Genomic DNA, 26,022 nt, shown 5'->3' on the forward strand with positions numbered 1-26,022 from the left:
ACTTTAGTTTAATCCTTTATTCAAGTGTAAGCAAACAAAGTTTGTACCTGAAGTATCTTCAGGACTGAGGCAACTCGTGGTATACTTCAGGCACAAACTTTGTTTGCTTACACTTGGATAAAGGATTAAACTAAATTTATTAAAGCGAGAGTTACATTCGTAAGAAGGAATATATAAAATATAAAATGAATATTAAATGATAAGAAAACACTTTACTACCCAAAGATTTACATATTTAAAAAATAACAAATTTTGTTTTTTTATTATTTGTTTAAAATTTGTTAAAAATTTTTTTAATTTTTTAAAAATTAAATTTTTTAATTTCTGTATCACCGGGTGAATTGGCAGCCATCGAGGTAGTAGGAGATATATTAGGAAGCTTCGCTGCATCTTATTTTTTTCTTTCAAAGAAGGCCTCGAGTGTCATCTGCTTCGTTGACTTTCACTTCTTTTTGTTTAAAATAGTTCGCTGGCAAGCAAAAGCATTATCCATTTCGTGGGAAAATTTACTAAATCATTCTAAGTGTGAATCTTGTGATTCAAAGATTGCTTGAGCCTTTTTCAAGAAGTTTATATACTCTTTTAGGCCTTTTAAAGTGAAAAATCGAGTTTTAGCTTCATATTTATTATCTTCTTTTTCTTCTTCTTCATTTTTTTCTTGTTCCTCTAATTCAAGGAGATCACTGGGTGAGAGTTCCATAGCGTGAGACTGAAGCAGTTCATTCACATTAGGGCAAATGTAAGTTACTGATGCTAGGTGCATTGTCAATTATCAGAAGCACTTTAAATGGGATTTGTTTTTTCTCACAAAGTTTCACTTCAGGAATAAAATGACGCATAAGCCAATCTTCGAATAGGGAACCTGTGGGCCAAGCCTTCTTTTATTTGCCTTCCATATTACTGGGAGAGTATCTTTATTAATTCCTTTTTGTTGGATTGGATTTTGTTTGATTTTCTGATTGATGCACAAGTAAGGGTTTTAATTTGCAATCGCCAGCACCATTTCCTCCTAACAGTACAGTGACGAGGTCTTTTGATGCTTTAAAACCTCACATTCAGGATTCTTCTTTTGCAAAATAAGTTCTTGCAAGCATCCACTTCTAAAAAATGCCAGTCTCATCGGCATTAAAAATCTGTGATGGAGAGTGATTTTCTTCTTTAATTATTTCTTCTAATTTTTCTGAATAAGATTTTTCAGCTTCACTATCGCCGTTTGCAGCTTCACCTTGTACTTTAATGTTATGCGAACCAGTTTGTTTTTTATAGCAGTCAAACCACCCACAACTTGAAGCAAAAGTCTCTTTGCAGTTATCCTGTTTTTGGTCTTTCAGCATTTTAAAAATGGCTAATGATTTAGTACAAATTGTTGCATAGGTAATAGGCAAGTTTAATCGTTGAGTTTGGTCACTTATCCAAGCAGTTAACAATTTTTCCATATGAGGAATTATACTGCCTGTTCCTTTATTGCACAACCATGTAGATGCACAGATTGCGCATTTTAACTTCTTTCAAATATTTTTATTTATCCTTTAAAATGGTGCAAACTGTAGAAGCGGCAAGAGAAAATTTCTCAGAAAAAGATTTAACAGTGCTACCTGCTTGATGGCTGGTAATAATTTTGTATTTTTCTCTAATGTAATTGCTTTTCTTTGTTTCTTTTGGTCATTTTTTATTGACCAAAGAGGGTCAATAATTGAAGAAAACTAAGAATAATACACTTGTGCTATCAAGACTCTTGAGTGGCTGAGGTTCATTCTAATTGATCATTACATCATTACATACTGTGTAATTCCCCATATGTGCTCCTAATCGCCTTCGCTGCACACAAATTAAAATAAAAATCCCAATTCAAAAAATTCGTAAAGCTGGAATTCATATATTGTGAGGGATGGTTAGGTGCATTGCCATCTGATGAGAACTACCTGTACTGTTCTCACATTTGGGATAATGAACCACAAGCTCTGTTAATAAACATGATATCCAAAAGAGACAATCTGGTTGCCTCTTCTGGATTGATTACTCCTCTCACACGTAATCACTCTTTCGCACTTTCTTATGAACTTAATGTTATATGCTGTTTATCCATGCTATATAGTTTTAATGAACTTATATTCAAAATTAAATGTATTATTATTATTTAGTCAGGGACTCATTGAGAAAGGCCACATATTGCCTGTACCAGCTGTCATACCTTTTCTTGAATTCATTCACACTACCTATACTCACCACCTCCAAAAGCAATCCATTCCAATTAAGCTCCCTCTGAGAGAAAAATCCAGCTCTCACTCCCCTCTATAAAAGGAAAGACACCACCTAATGGTATCCTGTATGCAATGATGTACTGAAGCTGTTGTTCATTTTTCAAGAATCTAGCAAGCCAGTTGTGAAACTGACAATGGCTATAATCTGTAGGGTGGCACATGCTTCAACCACAGTAGCTAGTGGCGTATGAGCAATAAGCTTGTATGATCTGGAAAATTCAGCTAGGACATGCTTATTTCAACACCCTTTGTGCTTTCTTTCCTGCTCTTTCCTTATGCAACAACCCACACAGGAGTTATTTCTACTAGCAACTTTACAAGATTATTATTATTTTTTAAACAAACATGCACTAAATTTTGTCTGGACCACTTCTTAACTTTCCCTATGCTTAACATCTGTCAAAAGTTTCATGTTTCTAGAATTGTTGTGAACTTATTAAGAAGTGGTTTAGAAAAAATTAAGATATTTGCTGGTGGGAGGTTGTAATTCTCACACATGGAACACCAGCTGTGCTTTTTTTTTTTTTTTTTTTTTCGTTAGTGAGCTGGTTACTAAAAATTTATGCAATCATATCAAGAAGTCTTGATAAGATTAATGTTATGTAGTCTATCTTTAAAGAACTTAGGTTCAGACTTAAGTACATAATTATGATATTGTATAATTGCTATTACAGAAAAGTCTTAAATTTCCTAAAGAGCCAGACTGACATTTTGTTTTACTAATATAAGATTTTAAAACTGAGAACATTTATTGTTAAAAGACCGTAAGATTTAATGATTACAAATACAAAGAGCCAACAAGTTTCACTAGCCACTGTCTAGCATTTTCAAGGCTGATTGGTGTGAAAACAAATGCATCAAGTTACATGAAAACACACACTTTAGCAACAGTTACTAAAGTGTATGTTTTCATGTAACTTGATGCATTTGTTTTCACACCAGTACAGCCTTGAAAATGGTAGACAGTGGCTAGTGAAACTTCTTGGCTCTTTGTATTTGTAATCATTAAATCTTCATTAAATCTTATGGTCTTTTAACAATAAAAGTTCTCAGTTTTAACAGCTTAGACCAAAAATGGACAGTTTAATATAAGATTTCATTTTCTTTTAGATGGAAATTTTCCTTATTAAGTATTGTATTTAAATTATTTTCTAAGCATACTAAGATGTCATTCCTTAATAGGAACAATCTTAGTCCATAAGAGTGCATATTTGATATTATTAATGCCATACTCCTATGGAGCGAAAGACTTGTTTTAAAATTTGGTGGGGAAAACTTTGCTAATATTCTGAAAGTTATTAGGTTTATACCTTTTCTATGAACCTAAAGCCTTTTTACCAAATTTATTGCTTTTTGAAACTAATTTTATTAACTGAAAGAATTAGGAGTAAGGTTGTTATATTTTCTAAATCTATTTATAAGTGCTCTTCTTTTCAAGGAACTAAATTTACTAGTTTCTGCTATAAGATCATCAACTAAGTTTCTTTCTCCTACATCCTCAAGATATTCATAGCATCTGGGAAACCTGAGTTTGTAGATAACTAATTTGGGAAGTTAACATCACACATTTAAAACTAAAGCAAGATTAAAAAAAAAAAAAATCACTGTTCTCAGTAAAAGCTTGTGACAAGTAAGACATCTTGGCATTAACTAGCTTGAAAAGTGTCTGTTTTGAAGTTATATTTAGTCATCATTCACACATTACATTACTTCATCATCAAATTCCTGATATATTCCTTCAAAACACACGCAATTTACAGACATAGAATACTAGTTGTAGTGGTGGTGGAGGTAGGCAGTAGATGGCATTGATGGAGATGATTCGTAGTAGAGGTTCGGTGTAGTGGTTGAGACAGTTGTAGGTGTTCTCCTGTGATGAGTCTTTGGACTCCTTGGAGGAGGTGTCAGGAATAATAATAATAACATATAACCTCATGGGGTGTACACTGCATTACTTTGAGAATGTAAAGTGTGATAAAAAGCATCTTTATATTTAATATCTTACATAACTACAACATTTTGCCATAAAGTTTGTTCTTACCTTGAAATTAAACTTAATTAGCTACAGTTTTAGTAGTCTGACTCTTCATAGTCACCGCTTCTGGAAAGAATGATACAGTAAAGGGTGTTAGAAGTGCTTTGTCTCTGAGAATAGACTTAGTTTGGCAGAGGATTTTGCATATGAATTAATATCACTCCTCATACCTCTCCAAAATTATCTGTCCTTAATTCTGTGCAAGGTGTTCTCAAATCCTTTATGAACAACCAGATTTCATGAAGGTTCACTAAATCATTTATTTTTTTTTTTATCTGAGCCATAAACATCAAAGGTTGCAAGAACTACAAAAAAATCAGTGCCTGGGTTAAAGGGTAAGAAGAAATTTGTTGAAGTGTTTTTTGAATAGCTGAAGGTTGCATGTAGTCTTTAGGGAAAGCAGAATGAAGGAGGCTGTTCCAGAAAACAGAGGTAGATGGAATAAAAGGAGGAGGAGGAGAAGAAGATATGATAAGTGTAAAGGTGGATGGTAAATAGATGTTGACCTCATTCTTGCAATTTTTGAAGAAAGAGGAGGAATGATAATGACCAAGTATAAGAAATCCAAGGTTTCATTATCACTGGAACCAAAATTCTTAGTTTAATTCTAGTCTTCTGTCTATCTTCCTAATAATAAACAGTTTTCATCTAAATAAAGCATTTCAAAGAAAAAATCCTCATTCTTGAATGGGAAAAAAAAGTTTTCCCATCTTGAATCCTATTTTTCAAAATGAGATTCTCTGAATTTCAAGTATAGGTGATTTTTCTTAGTTTTAATAATTGGTTAATTTACTCCTAATCGTATTCATATTTACTTTATTTGAAAATCCTCATTTTTTTAAAAATTATACTATGAGGAGTGTTTTTTTTTTAGTATCTGGCTTCAAAGATCTAGACAGGTAATCTGCACCACTTTTTTCTTACCTGAAACATGATGTCAATATATTCTTGCAGTTCTAGGACCCATTGAATTATAAGCTGATTTTTATCTTTCATCAAGGAATAAAAGTGGTCATTGATTAGATCTAAAAATAATATTGGTATTTTTTTGTTTTTTTTCCAAAAGCTTAAGATCCAAGACCAGATTTCTTTTCTTAGAATGATGCTTACTCCTGGCCTTTCCAAACAATTCCAAATCAACCCTATCACAGAATACTGCTCTCCCATATGGGATGGTGCAACATAAACCACTCCAAAAATTCATGAGACTATCCAGATGAGGGCAACTGAGCTAATCAGATGCTTCCCCTACCCGCAAGTCACTCAATCATTTCATGTCTCTTAAATCTAAAATAACAAGAAACAGTTGTCCAATTTTACAGTTGAATTGCTGACTTGGTGAGCCTGCTACTCCCATGCCGCTTTCATTTCACCTACCTCAGTTCTGAGGAACAGCCTCAAAGTATTTCCCAAAGACTTTAGTTCTTCCCAAAAGACTTCAGTTCTTTAAGAATATAACAGATTAATTTTCTCTTGACCTTTGCCCATATGGCACGGATCTGCTATGGGCACTAGATAAACGAACATTGGAACTTGATTAGTACAAAATATAAGGGATTTTATGATATTATGCTTAGCTTCTCTATGCCTAAATTTGATTCCTTCTTTGTTAAATTAGTTAAAGGACTTAGTAATTTGGTGCAATTTGGAATGAAATTACAATAAAAATTTATTGTTTTGGAGTTTTAGCAGACAGTATTGCACTTATATTAAAATGAGTAGGAATGATTTCTGCTTTATCAACTTTATGAACTTAAGTATTAATCTAAAAAAAAAAAAATGATATTTTGAACACTTAAGGATGAATCTGCTTCATCTCATCTAAAAGGAACTTTCACTAAGATATTTCAATGAGATTAGGTTTTTTGGAGTATATATAATATATACAAACAAGAAATTCCTTTACACTTATGGAAAAGAAAAGAGTTCACCAGTGGGAAAAGGTTGAGTTTCTAACTCCTTAAGGAGGATGGCATACTTGGTACTTCTTTCACTTTGTGGTGAAGGCAAAGTATTTTCTATCTCCTCTTCCTCAACGGAATCTAGTAATAACCTTGGAGTCGATATTCCACTCCTCCTAAACCAATTAATAATTTTTCAATTTTGCAAAGATTAAAATCAATGGATTTAATGACTTTCCTGGCAGATCTAAAACAAATCTTAAACTTCCATTAGGTTTTTCTATGAGAATAAGCTAAGAAGAATAAAGGGACTGTTCCATTTTGAGTAGACTTCTCTATTATTCCAGCTTTTTCATATTCTTGTAGTAACAGTTAAAAACTGTTCCATATATTACAACAAAGTTTGACACTATCTTACATAGAAAGGCATCTGAATAATAAATTGTAGAGAATGTTCGAACTGCATTAGCCAAGATGTAGACTTAATATCAATATTCCTCGATGAGTCTAATGACTCCCTGGAGTTGCCCGTAATAATAGTAAAAAAACATTAAAGAACAATCAACAAGTCTATAATATAAGTATGCTATACATTATAGGCTATAGGTGATAGACTATAGGTTAACTAAAATTTTTCATGGGGAAGAGCCACATAAAAAAACAGTAGACTCACAGAATATTGTAATCAGTTTAGGCTTTTGTAATTTTTTCTAACTCTTGTTTCCCATTTGTGTTTACTGCTTTAACTTATAGCACTTGGTCTTCTATGACATAAGAAATTCCAGAGTATGTATCTAAGTTTTTTTATCTTGTGATCAGTCTATAACAAAAAAATAATGCCATATAAGAAATTACAAGCAAAATGATATCTCTAAGAAGACCAAGAATCTGTATTTTATTTTAGGTTAGAAGTCTCTAGAAGAACAATCAACTGAGAAACATTCAGAGGAAAGCAATGTATAAAAAGAAATATGTCAATCTTATCCAAAGAAAATTTCACTATCAGAGATGCCTATTAACTTAGCTAGATTCTTAATCATATAATACCATTATTTAATTTTGCCCATACATAAGATTTAATTGTTAATCTTCTAGCTTCATATGTGTGAAAGTGATATATATATGTCAAAGAAAGAAGAGAGTATGTGCTCCTGTATCTAAATAAAAGCTCATAACGTATGTAAAGAAAATAGCAAAACTTATTGGGTGATAGAGCTACCCTGCTTGCCAACCAAAAGATTACTTAAATAAAGAGCCAATAGGCTTCACTTCAGCAACGTAACATTATTTAAATTACAGGAATATTAAAGCTTGGTGAACAACAAGCTGGATTCAGGCCAAATAGAGGCTGTCAGGATCAGATCTTCACTTTACGACAAATAGTCGAGAAAGCATGGGAATATAACAAAGATCTGTATTTAAGTTTTGTCGATTTGGAAAAGGCATATGACAAGGTGCCAAGAGAGAAGCTATTCAATACGCTGCAGTTATATGGTGTTAATGGGGCATTATATCAAGCAATACTTAGTTTTTATTTGAGTTGTAAGTCAGCAGTTAGAATTGAAGGAAGTACAGGAAGATGGTTTAATGTTAAATATGGTGTGAGACAATGATGTACATTATCCCCTCTGTTATTCATTATCTATATGGATCACATTATGAAGGAAAGTGGTATTAAACATGATATCAAAATTGGAGATGTTAATGTCAGCTCATTGCTTTATGCGGATGATGTTATACTTCTCAATAAATCTGCTACAAGTCTGCAAGATTCTCTGACTAAATTGAATAGCTGTTGTAATAGATATGGTATGAAGGTTAGCAATAAAAAGACAAAGACAATGAAAATAGGCAGAATCATTGAAAATGTCAACTGTGTTGTGAATTTTTACTGTGGAACAAGTAAAACATTTCAGCTACTTAGGCATGATTTTTACTGAAGATGGTACATTAAATATAGAAATAGACAACAGAATCAGCAAAGCAGCTGGTATGGTGGGAAGCCAACTGAATAAATTCATATGGAATAAGAGAGAAATTAGTCGCAACACTAAATTAGCGGTATACAAGACAGTGTTCAAACCAGTTCTAACTTATGGATCTGAGAGCTGGGTCAGAAGTAAAACAAAAACTTGACCAAAGACTAGAGACCACAGATATGAGAGTCCTGAGAAAGATTATAGGCGTTTACAGATGGCATCTGTAAACGCCTATAATCTAGAAATAGACAACTAAATATAGAAATAGACAACAGAATCAGCAAAGCTGGTATGGTGGAAAGTCAATTGAATAAATACATATGGAATAAGAGAGAAATTAGTCATCATCATCATCATCATCATCAAATTCCTGCCATGTACCCTCAAGGGGTGTACAAGATATGATAGTACTACATGAAAAAAATTACATCATTATTAATTTCCTATCTACAATTTTCCTCCAAATCAGTCTGTTACTTGTCAACACTCCAATATTATCAGCTCTTATATTTCTATCGTCTAAAGCACTTTGTACCGTATCAATCCACCTATATCTTGGCCTTCCTCTCGGTCGTTTTCCTGCCAACCTGGCAGAGAACACTTGTTTTGCTAATCTTTCCTCGCCCATTCTGTTTAAGTGACCATACCACCTGAGATTAGCTCTGCTAACGCATTCCTGGATGCTGACAATGTCAAGTTCTTTCCTAATATCCTCGTTTTTAATATGATACTGCCATTGATGCCACCTATTCACGCCTATAATCTTTCTCAGGACTCTCATATCTGAAGTCTCTAGTCTTTGGTCAAGAGTTTTACTTCTGACTCAGCTCTCAGATCCATAAGTTAGAACTGGTTTGAGCACTGTCTTGTATACAGCTAATTTAGTGTTGCGACTAATTTCTCTCTTATTCCATATGAATTTATTCAATTGACTTCCCACCATACCAGCTTTGCTGATTCTGTTGTCTATTTCTATATTTAATTTACCATCTTCAGTAAAAATCATGCCTAAATAGCTGAAATGTTTTACTTGTTCCACAGGTAAAAATTCACAACACAGTTGACATTTTCAATGATTCTGCCTATTTTCATTGTCTTTGTCTTTTTATTGCTGACCTTCATACCATATCTATTACAACAGCTATTCAATTTAGTCAGAGAATCTTGCAGACTTGTAGCGGATTTATTTAGAAGTATAACATCATCCGCATAAAGCAAAGAGCTGACATTAACATCTCCAATTTTGATATCATGTTTAATACCACTTTCCTTCATAATGTGATCCATATCATATCAAAATTGGAGATGTTAATGTCAGCTCATTGCTTTATGCGGATGATGTTATACTTCTCAATAAATCTGATGAATAACAGAGGGGATAATGTACATCCTTGTCTCACACCAGATTTAACATTAAACCATCTTCCTGTACTTCCTTCAATTCTAACTGCTGACTTACAACTCAAATAAAAAAGACTAAATATTGCTTGATATAATGTCCCATTGACACCATATAACTGCAGCGTATTGAATAGCTTCTCTCTTGGCACCTTGTCATATGCCTTTTCCAGATCGACAAAACTTAAATACAGATCTTTGTTATATTCCCATGCTTTCTCGACTATTTGTCGTAAAGTGAAGATCTGATCCTGACAGCCTCTATTTGGTCTGAATCCAGCTTATTCTTCATCAAGCTTTTCTTCCACAATTCTTTTCAACCGTTTCTCAAGTATACTTGCATATATCTTGCCAGGAACACTCAGTAGGGAAATACCTCTGTAATTCTCACATGCAGTTTTATTTCCCTTTTTATATATGGGTACTATGCGAGCTCTACTCCAATCATCGGGAATTCGTCCCTCTGTCCAGGCTTTCTGAACTATGCAGTGCAGCCACTGTAAGACTCTTATACCACCATACTTCAGCATTTCTGGTCGAATATCATCTACTCCTGCTGCCTTTCCACATTTTAAACCTTTGATGGCTTTTTCTACTTCAAGTATGGATATGTATTCCTGACTGCATGCCTGGTCAGTGTTTTTTACCACTGTGCTGTCATCACTGCTTGTTTCATTTAGCAGTTTTTCAAAGTAATTACTCCATACTTCAAGGATATCTTTTTCTCCTGTTTTCATGTCACCTTTATCATCTCTAACTCCTTTTACAGCACTCTTTCCTCCATTCTTAAGCTTCTTCAACAACTTCCAGAATATTTTGCCACCTTCTTGATATTTATTTTCTATATTCTTGCCAAAGTCCTCCCATGACTTTTGTTAGCTAGTTTTACACAGTGTTTAGCTTTCTTACATTTGTCTCTATATTCTCTAAGAGCACAAGCTGACTTATTTTCCAGGAACTTTTAATATGCTTTCTTCTTTTCCTTCACTGCCTCTTTAACTTCCTGTGTTCACAATGGAGTTCTAATTTTTCTATCCTTGCAAACAACTTCACCACATGTCTCTCTAGCTGAATCAATCAGGGCTTTCTTCAAGGTTTGCCACTGAATCTCCAAAGTTTGATTCCTGTTCTCAACAGTAGAAGGAAATATTCAAGAAGAATGCAAACAGGAGTACACATCAATAATATTTGAGATAGGAAAAGCTATCAAAAGCCAGAAATGTGGAAAGATAGTTGTAGTAGTTGATATTTGACAGAAAGGCTCAAATGTGCAGGTATTGCAATAATTTGGAAATCCTTGTCGAATTGCAAATGATTGGAGTAGTTCTCATAGTTCCCCATCTATTAAAAGGGAAATAAAACAATGTGAGAATTACAAAGGAATTTTCTTACTGACTTTCCTGGTAAGATTTCTGTAAGCATATTTAAGATGCAGTTAAAAAACACTGTAGAAGGGAAACTTGGAGAAAAACAAGCAGAGTTCATCACCAAATGGAGGTTATCAGGATAAAATTTTAATTTTATTATCATATGGAGTCCAAAGACTCATCGCATTTTGAGACAAATAGTTGAGAAATCATGGAATATAGCAAGAATCTGTATACTAAAGCTTTGTAGATAGGAAAAAAAAAAAAAAGCATGCAAGGCCAAGAAAACACTCTTCAAAATTCTACAGTTATATGGGGGTAAATAAAACATTATATAGAGTAATACATAGTCTATATTTAAGCTGTCAGCAGTTGGAACCGAGGTGTAAGACTAAGGTGCACTATCTTATTCATCTTTTGGCATTAAATCTGAAATCAGAATTGCAGAAATCAAACTAAACTCTTTGCTTTATGCAGATGATGTTGTAAACAAATCCAGTGCAAGCCTTCAGGATTCTCTAAAATAACATCTGTAACAAATTTGGTATGAAAATTAACAATAAAACTACCAAAACTATGAAAATGGACAGGCACATTAAAAAATTTCACTTGTTCTCAATGGAGAATTATAGAACAAGTAAAATATTTCTACTATTTAGGCATAATCTTTAGTGAAGATGGCAAATTAAGTACAGAAACAACAAAATAAGAAAAGCTAGTTTGGTGGGAGAGCCAGCTGAATAAGTTTATATGGAACAACAGAGAAATTAGTCAAAGCACAAATCTAATAATACATAAGACGGCACTCAAACCAATTTTTACTTGTGGATCTGAGAGCTGGGTTAGAAAAAACAGTTAATAAAAGAAGATATGAGTTCTGAGAAAAATTACGGGAATGAACAGATGGCATCAATGGCAGAATGATATTAAAAATGAAGATATTATGAAGGAACTTTATATTGTTAGCATTCAAGAATGGGGGAAGATAGATGAGCAAAATAGGTTTGATGCCAAAAAAAAGATGCTGAGGAAAATCACGGAAGAGGAAGACCTTTTTCATCAGATTGAGAGGGTAATGTCCTAGAATACAGAAATATCTGATAACATCGGAGTGCTGATAAGGGATAGAATAATTTGTAGGAAAATTGCTGACAACATTAGCAATAATGGAAACAATTATTTCGTACTGTCATAGTATCCTGTACATCTCTTAATACAGTAGTACATATCAGGAAACTTAAAAGATTAAATCTGATAAGCAGTTTGTGTTCCTTTTTCAGACTGTAATCATGAATCCTGTTTCACCTCCATATGGCAAGTTATAGGTGCATTGAATTCAGCATACTGCAGTGAAGTAAAGGATGATCCCTGGAGAAGTTGAATACATACATACATACATCTTCAAGGCCCACTCTTCCTAGTTGGGTTGTGGGGGCAAGAGCTGCAAGAGGAACTTCCAATGGTCACGATCCTCTGCCACCAAGTTCAGGTGTTCTGGTGGGATTCCCAAATGTGTCTACCCAAGGTTTTGGATATAATCTATCCAGCGAGTGCTTGGCCTTCCACGTGGCCTCCCACCCTCTGGCTTGGCAAAGAGGGCCTGCTGAGGGAGCCTCTCTTGTGGCATTCTGACCAGGTGCCCGTACCAGCGTAACTGTGATCTCTCAACATGGAGAAGCAGCGGTTGAGTATTGAGGGTTTCCCGAATTGCAGAGCTTCTGACTCTGTTGAGTTTTGTCAGCCCCGCAACCCCTCGAAGGAACCTCATTTCAGCCGCTTGGATTCGTGTCCGCATTCTTTCGGTCATTACCCAACTCTCATGACCATAGGTGAGGATGGGGACATAGACTGTATTGAAGACAGCCAGCTTTGCCTTCTGGCTTAACTCCCGCTTCAATACTACTGAACGGCTAAGCTCCTGCAATATTGAGCTTGCTAAGCCAATTCGAGTATCTAGCTCTACGTCCCATTTTCCATCATTCGTGAATATGAACCCAAGGTATTTAAACTTCTCCACCTGTCTCATTGGGACTCCACTTACATTTAGAGTGCACTGGGATGGTTGTCTTGAGACCACAAATGTTTCAGTTTTGGCCACACTGATCTTCATTCCGGCGTCTGCACAAACAGCTACAAACCTATCCAGGGTCCGCTGGAGGTCATCTGTGGAAGAGCTAAGCAGAACTAGGTCATCTGCAAAAAGCAGACGTCCAATGCTACATTTTCCAATTCTGACACACTCACTGCCTCGGCTGTGCCTATCAATCCAGTCCATAAATATTATGAAAAGGAGGGGTGACAGAACACACCCTTGGCAGAGGCCAACAGAGACTGTGAAAGGTTCAGACTTTGTGCTGTTTACCCTGACACAAAACTCTGGGCATTCATACAGGGAATTGATGGCAGCTAATAGTTGACCATCCACTCCATATTCCTGTACTACTAGCCAAAGCTTATCCCGAAGAACCCGGTCATATGCCTTCTTCAAGTCCACAAAACATGTGTAGACATTCTTGGCATATTCCCAAGATTTCTCAAAGACTTGCCTTAAAGTGAAGATTTGGTCAGTTGTTCTTCTACCAGAACGAAAGCCACATTGTTCTTCCTGGAACTTTGGCTCAACTATGCTCCTGCACCGTCTTTCCAAGCACCTAGCATACACTTTCCCAGGCAGGCTGAGCAGAGAGATGCCACAATAGTTACTGCAATCCTTCTGGTCTCCCTTCTTAAAGACTGGTATTATTATGCCTGTCTGCCATTGCTTTGGTGCTTGCCCAGATATTCAAGCAGCCTGACACACTCGAGTCAGCCAGAGAACACCGTCTCAATTTAAGGCTTTTAGCATTTCGGGCCGAATTTCATCATCGCCAGCAGCCTTGCCTGATTTTAGCAATTTTATTGCTAAATGGACCTCTTCTGCTGTGAGACTAGTCATTGCCTCGATCTGCATCTCTTGGATGTCCACAACTGCTGGGCCACCCAGGTTAAGAAGGCTCCCAAAGTATTCCCTCCATCTGTGGAGGATATCCTTCTCGGTTGTTAAAAGTGCACCATCAGAGGCCTTAATTACCCTTGCTGTGCACGATTTTCTCCCTCGAAGGCGGCGGATGGTCTGCCAGAATACTTTGTTTGCATTTGCATAGGATGAATCTAATCTTTCTCCAAAGGATTCCCAAGCCTTCTGCTTTGCTGTCTTTACTGCCTTAGCAGCAGCTTTTCGTGCCTCAGCATACTGCAAACGCATCTCAGGTGACCTGACTCTAAGCCATGTTAGGTAGAACTCCTTTGTTGCCTGGACAGTTTTTTGGAGAAGTTGAATAAGTTCTTTAATTCTGTAGGGTGTTTATTGGTGTTATTAAGCTTGAATTTATGTAATATTCTGTTTATTTTTCTCTGATATCCCTTTATTGGGTGGAATGGCTATAGTTTTTTTTTTTTATTTTTAGGTGTAGTCTTGATGAATTTTGTTGATAGTATTTATTTTTGTTACAAGTATTGGTTATAAAAGCACTGCTGATAATTTGTAATTCATGCTTAAGGGCTTGTTGATTAGAACAAATTGTTATCGCTTTGTTTCTGATGGTATTAATGGTGCCTGCTGTTAGAGCTTGGTGGCAGTAAGAGTATGTATTGGCTGGAAAATGTAGACTTATGGAAGAAGACAGTGAAGGATAGGCTGCCTTAGGAAAGATGTATGGAAAGCATATCCAGAAAGGAAAATGTGTGTTCTGGTTTTCCAATTTCAATGATGAAATTGGTGTTTATACTGTTTGCTCAGGTAACTACAGAAGCTGTTTAAAGTTTGGAGTCCATGGGGCCAAATAACAAATATCATTTTAAGTGAGCCAAACTAAGTTTATAAGTAGAAGAATCTAGAACACATTGCTCAAAAGCTTTAATATAAAAGTTTGCAATATGAGGAGATAGTAGAAATCCCATGTCTATACTTTCTTTTTGAAGGTAAAAATTATTTTGCTACCTAAAGTAATCAGAGCATATTATATGAGTAAAGAGGACTCTATGACATCATGTGAGAAATTTATCCATTAAAAGAATTGCATCACTAATTGGGATAGCTATGAGAAAAAAAAAAGACAGATATCAAAACTGGCTGATAAATCATCTTTGACAAGCATGATTTTCTTAATTTTGTTCACTAACATTGTGGATTTTTTTTTTTTTTTTTATGTAAGAGGGAGGAATGACCTACCAGCTCCTTGAGTGTTAATGCTAATTCTTGGCTACATGACAATTACAGTTTTCAATACCTTCAACTATTAGTGGAAGCAGCACAAAACGTGTATTTTAGGAAGCCGATAAATTCTTGGGATGCATATGTAGTGTGGTAATAGTAATGGTGTATCATGATGCCATGAAGTCAGTTTTAATTCTATAGTCTTCTTTTTAATCCAGTTAGTTGGGGTATATCTAACAAGTTGGTATGTATTGTTTGTTATTAGAGGCTAACTGTTTCATTTTTTGTAGTTAAGTTGTTCAGTTTAAAACAGTAGTTTCACCCTTATCTGCTTTAGTAATCATAATGTTCTTGATTAATTTTAATGATGTGATGGCTGCTAATTCTGCTTTTGTTAATTTTCTAGTTACTCCTTTGGTTGTTAAGTTATTTTATCTTATTTTATCAGCTATATTAGTGATGAGAAATTTCATGCTCCTGTCAATATGGTATACAAAATCCAATTTATTGTTCCTAGGTGCTAGTGCAAATTTAGGCTATTACTAAGTAGTGAAAGTTCACCATTACTGAGATGTGGCTGGAAAATATAAGCACGTGGCCAGTTGTGCTTCATATCAACTGTTTGTAGTTGGCTGTTCCAAAATCCATTTAATTATGGAGCTATTCAGATTGATTATACTTGTGCACTGGCTGTTAAAATCTCTCTCTCTCTCTCTCTCTCGCTTCAGTCTGTGAAATTTGGCTGTAAGGTTTTTCTTTGTTTGCTTCAAGAATATGCTTAACTGAGTTGTCGGTGATGATCTCGAGCATATCCCAGAATAGGTGAAACAAGTTGCATGTGTCCAATCTAGAAAAAGGAACACAAATGACATATCAAATTTAATATTTATAAAAAATCATGCTTTTCTGATCATGCCTGGACACTGTTCACAATAACACAAATTTAAAGAAGCCTATGAAATCCTAATTATTCACCCTATTCTCAACAGTACTGATGGCCAAAAAATCTCAAAAACAAGGATGCCACATATTTAGACCCACAAAACTTGTTTCAAAGTCACCAATTAGGAATCTAAGTCTCCAGCAATCCAGTACTCCAGGAAAGTGCTCGTTAATGTGACAATAACTTATTTTAATGATTGATTAAGTAACTACTAATACTACTAGCATTTACCAGTATTTTTAATTATATGATAATAAGACTACAATTGATCTCAAGCGATATAAAACACAGACCTCTAGCTTTGATGTGAGTGTTCTCACCAGAAGCTAGGTTAGAAGAATTAACAGTTGGCCAAATAAGAGATACTGTGTGATTTGTAATGTAGCTTGTTTCTGTGTGTGTGTTCTCCAGATGATCTTGATATGAAGGTTGGAAAAAATCAGTTTATATTAACTTAAATTTATTACTGCAGCAGAGTACAGGCAGCCCTCGGTTTATGCTGCAGTTCTGTTCCTGAAAAAACGGGCATAAATTGAATCGGCATAAAACGAACCCAATTTTAATGGGAGGTATGAAGTTATGTTCCGCGCAGTAAAAAAATATGCACATGAAGTATGTGTAACATTATTATATTTAAAGCTTTGATAATACATACATATATATTTGTTAAAATAGAATTATTAATAACAAAAACAAAACAAAATTATATACAAAAAATATGAAACTTAGAAAAGATATTACATATTTCTATGTTGAAGTTCCTGGTTTCGGATCACCTGCATTTTTTTAAAAAAAGTATCCAGTGTTAACTAACTAGATTTTCTTTGCTTTCTTTAAGGAGTTCAGTGTAAGGTCGAATAGATGCGATTACACTCCTTTTTTTACGTTCACACTCCGTTCCCAATCGTGGTTCATCAGTCAATGTCTCTATGCTCGCAAGGATATGCTGTAAATTGGACATTTTCATTTCTCTCGGAGGACCTTCTTCGTTTTCTTTCTCCTCCTTTGGATGTTGACTTAATTTCTTCGTTTTCTTTCTCCTCCTTTGGATATTGATTTAATTGTTCAGCTAATTCTTTTAAGTCTTCATTGGAAAGCGGTTTATCACGGCTCTCTAAGACTTCTGTCACATCTTCAGCTGTAATATCATACAATCCCACCTCTCACGCAAGCTTGGTAACATCTTCAATAACAGTCTCCTCTTGCTCTAATTCCTCGAAGTCGTGCATAAATGCTGGAAGAAGTTTTCGCCATGCTCCTTTTAAACACTTCGCTGACACGTCGTTCCAAGCTGCCTCGATGTTGTTAATGCCCTTCAAATATCGAATGACACACCAATAGTCTTGAATAGTTTTTCCTGAAGTGTCCAAGACTCTTACCATTTCCATAAATGCTATCAGGTAATAGGCTTTGAAGATTGATATAATCCCCGGATCCATCAGGGGATTATATCAATATTGCAAAAACGATGTTGTGTTTGAGGGCATGTAAACAACCTTGACATCCAATGGTGTTCTTACTTCAGCAAGGTTTTGAGGATGCCCAGGGACATTATCCAAAATTGTGTACCAATCTATAAAAACATCTTGTGTAACCCAAGCTTTCTTGTTCCATTTCCAATAGACTGGCAGCATGGCTTATAGACCCTTGAAGGCGCATGGTGTCTGTGAATGGTACACCAACATTGGTGTAAGCTTCAAAGTTCCGGAGACATTTGCACCCAACAAAAGCGTAAGTCTATCTTTTGCAGCTTTAAAACCTTGAGCGGAACGTTCTTCACAGGAAATGAAGGTGCGTGATGGCAATTTTTTCCAGTAGAGCCCATTCTCATAAACATTAAAAATGAGATCAGGAGGATAACTTCCTTGTTCTACACAGTCTTCAAATTCTTTAGGAAAAGCAGCTGCTGCTGCAACATCTGCACTGGCCGCCTCACCACATAATTTGACACTGTAGCATTTACTTCGAGACTTAAATCTCATGAACCAATCTTTGCTTCCTAAAAATGTTTCTTCGCCTCCATCTGTCTTTTTAAGATCCTCAAAAATTGTTTTTGCTTTGTCAGTTATAACAGCCTGAGTCAGAGGAATGTTTTTCTGATTCAAGTCATCCACCCATAATGATAATAATTTTTCCATTTTTCAATGAAGTTTACCCCTGCTATAATGTACATGTTTTGCATTAATTGCTGCTGTAGATTGTTGTGCAGACTGTTTTATTCTATCTGCATTTTTCATAATTGTAGTAACAGTCGATGGAGGTAAGTTCATACTTCTACAGACATTAGTATGTGTCTGCCCATCTTCCATTCTTCGAATCACCTCCATCTTTTCAAGTGTGATTGATTTCCACGCCTTCTATTATCAGACATGGTATGTAATTACGTACTTTATCAATTTAAATACGCATGTACATAAAAAAAATTAAATAGAACAATTAGGTAGATTCAACATTAAAACTAGGTTTGATACATATACATCGTAGTAGCTCGGTAAACACTCAAACACTAGAGTGCCTGCTAGCGTTGTTTCTCAGTCAACCACACTACAGTAAGTAAGCACCCGCAGGCAACTGGTGTTATTTTGAATCAGCGTAAACCGAGGGCTGCCTGTATTAGTCTCCATAATTTTATCATAACACCCATTTCTATAGCATCCTCCTCAGACTCCAAAAAACACCTAGCATCTTTTTTTTTTTTTCTCAAGACATTAATTACATTTCACTTGTCAAACTATTAACTCGATACGAATCCCAAAGTCACCCATACTTAGAATTCTGCTCACATCTAAAATTTTTGATGCTGTCTGAAAGGAGGAGGTGATTAGCTAACTGATGATCATTCTCATGCAGATGCTCTGGCCACTGTCTCACAGATGGACTGTTTCTCTACTGGGTCTTCTCTACAGATGCATCCATAGATACTGTTCAGCAGAACTGTCATCCTTCAAATTGATGTTTTAAGCCTAAAATACCATGAGTAACAACTACCCAACAACCATTTATAATTTAACTGAACAAATGAACCTGTTATTCCCATTTATCTTCAATTCCATCTACCTCTATTCTCTGGAACAGCCTCCTCCATTACACATTTCCCAAAGACTACAGGCTTCACCTCTGCAAAAAGATCTCTCTCATATTGCATCAATATGTTAAGTCAGCAACTTCCTGTATGGGAGCAATACAAAAAATTCAAGAAAGTGTTAACAGAGCTAATCTAAGGTGGTATGATCACAATGTTCAGCTGAACTAGCTATTCCTTTGACCAGGCTATATAATTTGAGTCTCAGAACAGGAAAGATTCCACAGAAATGGAAAGAATCTAAGGTAATCCCATTGCACAAGGGTTGTGCAAAGACTGATGTATCCAACTATCGACCAATTAATAACTTAGGAGTGTTGGTGAAGATTTTGGAAATATTGCAACTTCAGAAATGGGTTGGCAGTGAATCTCTACTTTGCAATGAACAGAATGGGTTTACTAAGGGTAGGTCATGTTTTAGCAACTTGCTCACATTCTATGATGTTACCACTGAACTAGACAACTGCTTCTCTCAAACAATCTCTGCTGACTTTTCATGCACTACTGGCATTCTTTCCTTGTAGCCTCTCAAGCCACGGCACTGCTCCAAGATGCTTCCTAAGTCTTCATAATTACCAGCTTTATAGTTCAACATAAATCCTTTCTTGACAGAGAATTCCACATGTTTAGCAGTAGCAACTTCCCAGAAGAAACCTGCATGGTCACTCTCCCTGATTGGACATAGTGTGTCTATCTTGGTTATGGATATATCTTCTAATGAAGTTAACAGTCCAGCAATCTAAAACTCCTACCCCCCCCCCATAACATGTTATTTCAGGTAATTATTCCTTAGCATGTGTATAACTTCCACTTCCATCTTGCTATTCCCCTTTTTCTCCCTCCAATCTATGTCCCCATAGCTGAAAGCACCACAATAATTGTTCAGCCTGCACTCGTGTTAATCCACCAATGCATGGTATCTGCATCTTCCTGTGGACCTCCTGGTCTATAGCAGCAACCAGTAATATATTTTGTGTTATTGGCTTCTCTCTCTCACACCAGACAGCTTCAAATGAACCATCTCCCCAAGACCTAAAATCCTTATTTAATATATTAATTAAATTAATTAATTAATTATTAATTAATTATTCAATATATCAATTAATATATTTAATCCATTAATATGAATTAATATATATAAAAACAATTAAAAACTAAAAGATACAGCACTAACTCTGATTAGAAAGCAATTATTTCAGAATGATATAAACCATGTACAGTACTCTAAATATATATGATCATCATCAGATTTATACCACAAACTCAATAACTTTGTCTAATTTTATCAATCATACAGTGGTCCCCAGTTATACTGAGGAAAACCAACAGACTTTATTCATCCTACTGTTGTATAAAATAAATCATATGCACATCTATATTTTAAAAATAAAACATAAAAGAGATAAATTTATTAATGAACATATAAATACATGTATTTGAAATTTTATATGTAACATTATATTTATATATTGCATAAAAATATAACAGGCATTATGGTTACATTATGAAATTAATATTATATGAATTTTTTTAAAAAAATTAACATTTTAATGTTTTTATATTGAGTTTTAAAGATTTACTTTTACTGGGATTGCTGAATCAAATGATGCTATAAAGCATGCATATATTATTATATATTATGATTATGTGTGTGTTTCAGCCAATATGTCTAAATGCTTCGAGGAAAGGAAAAAACATTTCCAGGAGAAATATCACTGCTACTTCCACACTACAATGCTTAACTCTAGTTGAAATTATAACAGTTTACTACATCCTACGCAGGATTTAAACCCGGTTCTTCCCAATCAAAGGACAAATGCTGCATGAACTCAACTACATTATGAAAGGAATTTTTAAAGACCAACTTAAATTACTTTATAAATTTTGGTTTTCAAGTTTGTAAAATTACTTTTAAAAAATGCATACTTTTTGGTCATTTTGTAACTAGATACTTCCCCTCCCCATTCCCAAACTCATTCATAGTGCTAGATGAGAAATATAACAAAGGGATGAGAATATTCTGGCACCTGCACACACATATCCAACTTCATAGTATATGTGATACTGTTATAACTAGAGTTTAATATAAATTACAACTATATAAAGATAAAAAACTTCACTTACCCCCAACTATTAGATACACATTTGGGAAGGCATTTTTGGCTTGCATCAGTTGACGGGCATGTCCTTGATGAAACAAGTCATATATTCCATCTGCATATACTCGAATACGCCTTGTAACTAAATTTTAAAATGAAAATGGTTTAAATTAAAGCAATAACAGCATTAAAAATAATGCAAAAACTTTGTATTCAAATTTGTTTAAGAAATAATCTTATGTGACAATGCCTAAAGTATAAAGTAATAATTCAATAACATTTCATGTCCAAAGTTCAGCAAGTTTTAACAGTTAATAAAATAATCACCTGTTTGTATGGTCTTTTTTTTTCTTTCCATGTCTTTCATTTTCTAATTGAAATGAAAAATATGAGTGGTGTCTCGAATTATGATGAGCATCATAAAGATCAACCAGCCAGATAAGTTGCTGATAAGTTGGATGAATTTAACCATAGCTCAGAAAAGAATTCATCACATCATTTCCTTTCCAATTTTACTGTATTTTAAACCACTCTAAGATGGCCAAAGAGAAATGGATTATATGGGGAAAAAAATTCCCTCCCATCTCACACAAAAATCTCTGAATCCCATTTCAAATATGTATAATCTTAATTCCAATCAGTGATGTTCATCTCATCTCCAAATCAAACACATGTGATTCAAATCACAACACAGTGTATTAGGAACTCATTTCTGATGGATCTGCTAGAATTTTATTAATTATCAGTTTCAGTATTATGTATTAAATAGGAGAATACCATCATTTAAAAAAAGTAAATCAATTCTTATTCTGAAATTCATTCACTTTAGTTACAAATATTAAAATAAATTTACTATTTTAGTATTAGCAATTTTATCATTTTAGTATAAGCAGGAGGCACTATACACTCTTTGGTGAGAGACCAGGCACTTCCTGTGTGGAGCAGTGCACACAATGCACACGCAGTTCCATCTCTCAGCTCTAAGTTTCTTACACCAGCTCTACTATGAAAGTTAACCAAATAAACACTAATGTCAATACAAATGTAAAAAAAATATTCCACAAAAATAAAAAAATGAGTAAAAATGTACTCTTAAAAAACCCACCCATTTAGGTATCAATACAATCTAATGATACACACCACCACTTACAGACATCTACACCACATCTGCCATTCTCAGTCCAGAATAGCATAGGAAATTTCTGTGTAACATACGTGCAAAAATTTTATCTGCAAAAAAGGCAAACTTGCCAGAGAACATAACCCAGATGCTATTCTCCACAACCACAATCCACCTCAGCTACTCCAACTATATTCTATTAGTATCATCATCAATTTCCATGGAGTCAAAAGCCTCATCATAGACAGTCCCACTCTGACTCACACACACAGTTCATCATACTATGACTTAAACTCATTTGCCATCTCCACTTTTGGGAAGTGTATTCCAACCACCTACTATTTTCCACACAAAAAACTTATTTCTCACACACCCTACTTATACAACTTCAGGGATAGCCTCTCCCAGTCTCCACCCATTCTATAAAAAAATCTCATCAACATTAATCCGGTAATAACCCCTTTACCAACTTATGTCTTGATAATGTCTTCAACTCCCCCCCCCCTTCCTTCTATCTATCCATCCACTCTGCAAACTGTATTTCCTCAATTCGCCTTCACTCTCAACATTGTAGAATTCAGATAATCATGTGACTCACATGGCTACTTAGCACTAAAAGTTGTCTCATTAGCCAAATGCCAGCCTAATTGGCTGAGTGTTTAGCATATACGCTGTCTCTAGCCATCCACCTTAGTCTATCATCTCTGAATCCTTTCCAACATTTTTCCAATCGTTTTGAAAACAGGTAACTTAATCTGCACACAGTAATCCATATGCAGTCTGATTAACTTTATCAATTTAGTTAAAAACAATTCTGAACATTTAAATAGATTGGTTTAGGAGTATAAGAAATTGTTCACATAAAGCAAAGAGCTAAGTTGGATATCTCTAAATCTGATATGTTAATACTTCTTTCTTGCATAATGCGATATCATATAGACGATGAATAACAGAGATAGTGTGCACTTCTGTCTTACATCAGATTGTACATCAAACCATTGTCCTCTACTTCCTTTGACTGTAACTGCTGAATTACAATTTAAATATAGACTATGTATTGTACTGAATAATGTTCAGTTAACTCTATTTAACTGTAGACTTTTGAAAAGCATATCTCTTGGTACCTTGCTGTATGCTTTTTTCATCAGCCAATTCCTGATGTGTATCCTCAGGGGGTGGGATGTACAGAATATTATAAGCGTACTACATGAAAAGTTTCCATCACTACAACGTCCTACTGACAATTTTCCTCCAAATTAATCTGTTATCTATCAGAACTGCAATATTATCAACACCTATCATTCTGTCTTTTAAGACACAAAGGTGTCTTAAAAGACAGAATGATAGGTGTTGACTCGTAGCAAAGGTTTTCCACCTTTGCTACGAGTCGCCTTGGTGTTGTACTACTTACCCAGGTAAAATAGTACAACACTATATTCAGTCCTGAAGATATTTTCAGGCGCAAACTTTATTTAGGATTAAACTAAATTTATTATAGTCTAACCTAGTGAAAAATAAACTTGTATAGAGCTAGTTTAGTATTCTGACTAATTTCTCTCTTCTTCAAGATAAATTTATAAGTTAACTCGCTATCATTACAGCTTTGATAATTCTGTTGTCTATTTCCATATTATTTTGCCATCTTCACTAAAAACTGAGCCTAAAAAATGGAGTTCAGAGTGCAATTGAAGTTTGCAGTGTTTCTGCCTGTTTTCAAATTAATTTCTTCTGTTTTCCTTGCTGATTTTCTTACCAAATTTATTACAGCTGTTATTCAAATTAGTTCAGTCCTGGAAACTTGAACTAGATTTGTAACATAAAGAGCTCTGAGTTTAATATCTTCAATTTTGATAGCATACCTAAATGTCACTTTCCTTCAATAATGTGACCAATATTCATACACCGGCCATTGAATTAAAAATCTTTACACATATATACATAGACATCATTTATGCAACGTATATGCCAAATACTTTGTCACATGCATCATGTTCTAAACACCCATTTAAGAATTCTGCTGGTCAGAATTGGAAAAACAAATAATCTCTCAGAGTTCAATAAATGGTTTATTGTGGGTGTCCATCCTGACAATAGCAGAGCTGACTGGTTTCTCAAAAGTTGATATTCTGGATGTTTAATCAGTGGAAAAATAATCCACATTGCTTATCTGAAAGGAGTAACTGTGGTCCTAAGACTGTCTGTCAGGAACGAGATCACATTCATTTGAAAAGGCTTTTGAAAGCAAACAGAAATTCCTGTGTGCAGTAATTGACCGAAGCATTTAATGAAGGCTGTTCCCAACCCATATCTCAATGAATTATATGCAGGAAATTGAAGAGGATCAGTACTGGCAGTTACATGCCTAAATGGAAACCAATGATTTCTGCAAACCAGAAAGTTCGCATACACTGGTGTCAGGAACACTATGCCTGGACACTGGAAAAAGATCATGTGATCCGACGAGCCATGGTACACCTTGTTCTGTACCAACTGAGGGCAGAGAGTTTGGTGTTAGTCCCATGAAGCAGTGAACTTAGCTTCCTTGTAAACATAACTCAAAGTTCTGGAGGTGGTGTCATGGGGCAGGGCATGTTCTGTTGGTATGGAACAAGTACTCTGATATTGCTCTAAGGTCAGATGCCCTCTGAGGAATATCTCAACGATGTTGCCGATCAAGTCCATCCTGCAATATTGACTTTTTTATCCAGCAGGTGATGTTTGTTTCATTGATGACAATGCTGCTGGCTATTGCACAAGAAGTGTTCAGCAGTGGTTCAGCAAGCATGACATCAACTTCCACCATCTTCCCTGATCACCTCGGGGTTCAGATCTGAGCTTTATTTGAACTTTTATTTGGTATGAACTCCACTTGTTCTCCAAGTTTCTGTTCTTTAATTTTCTTATCCACTTCTTAAATATGTTTGCATAATCTTATCTGCAAATACTCAGTTGGGAAATTCCTTTGTAATTCTCACATTATTTTATTTCTTTTTACAGTACTCTTTCCTCCCTTTTCTAAGCTTTTCAATGATTTCAATAAGCTTTTCTCCAGAACATTTTATGACCTTCCTGATATTTATCTTTGCACACGACTTTTGTGTTCAGGAGCTTTTACACACAGCTTTGCTTTCTAACATTTTTCTCTGTATTCTCTAAGAATACATGTTGACTTTCTTGCTAAAAACTATCAATATGATTTCTTCTTTTTCTTCACTGCCTTTAACTTTCGTTCTCTTCAGAGTTAGACCAATAATTCTCAAAGGTTTAAGTCTTGTCTTCAAAATTCTTTCATTTTTCTTGAATAGTATTTCTATATTCCAGTCTATAGTTTGTTTCTGAAAGCGGTTGGATTTCTATTCTTTCTATAACATTTTTTCACAATTTATTTTTTCAATATGATATGATATAGAAGAACTCTTTACTGATAACAGACAGAACCCAGAAAATACTTATGAACATATAGAAGGTCCATGCATTCTAATATCAGAGGTAGAATGTGCACTAAACTCAGCTAAAAATGGTAAAGCCCTAGGACCAGATAGAATACCAGCTGAAATAGTAAAGTTATCAGAAGGTGACAACATTAACATATAGTAAAGCTATTTAATAAGATCTACGATATAGGCATAATCCCTCAAGACT

The 26,022-nt window shown here is 34.9% G+C and overlaps 1 protein-coding gene across 2 annotated transcripts in view; it reads right to left on the reverse strand.

The window, feature by feature from the left end:
• LOC150100494 (putative choline-phosphate cytidylyltransferase) overlaps positions 1-26,022 on the reverse strand; it is a 146,957-nt gene that overhangs the window by 29,616 nt on the left and 91,319 nt on the right. Inside the window, exons 4-5 of one of the 2 annotated variants that reach the window (XM_090402462.1) lie at positions 21,286-21,402; positions 6,871-7,017 (exon numbers count right to left, since the gene is read on the reverse strand). In XM_090402462.1, the coding sequence (XP_090258588.1) occupies positions 7,013-7,017; positions 21,286-21,402 (122 nt within the window). In that variant the 3' untranslated portion in view covers positions 6,871-7,012. The remainder of the gene's footprint in view (positions 1-6,870; positions 7,018-21,285; positions 21,403-26,022) is intronic. The other variant, XM_090402461.1, reaches the window with a different exon arrangement.

Source organism: Typopeltis vanoorti, chromosome 13 (assembly GCF_054136105.1).
Source record: "Typopeltis vanoorti isolate ZY-2024b chromosome 13, IOZ_Tvanoo_1.0, whole genome shotgun sequence".
Taxonomy (NCBI): domain Eukaryota; kingdom Metazoa; phylum Arthropoda; class Arachnida; order Uropygi; family Thelyphonidae; genus Typopeltis; species Typopeltis vanoorti.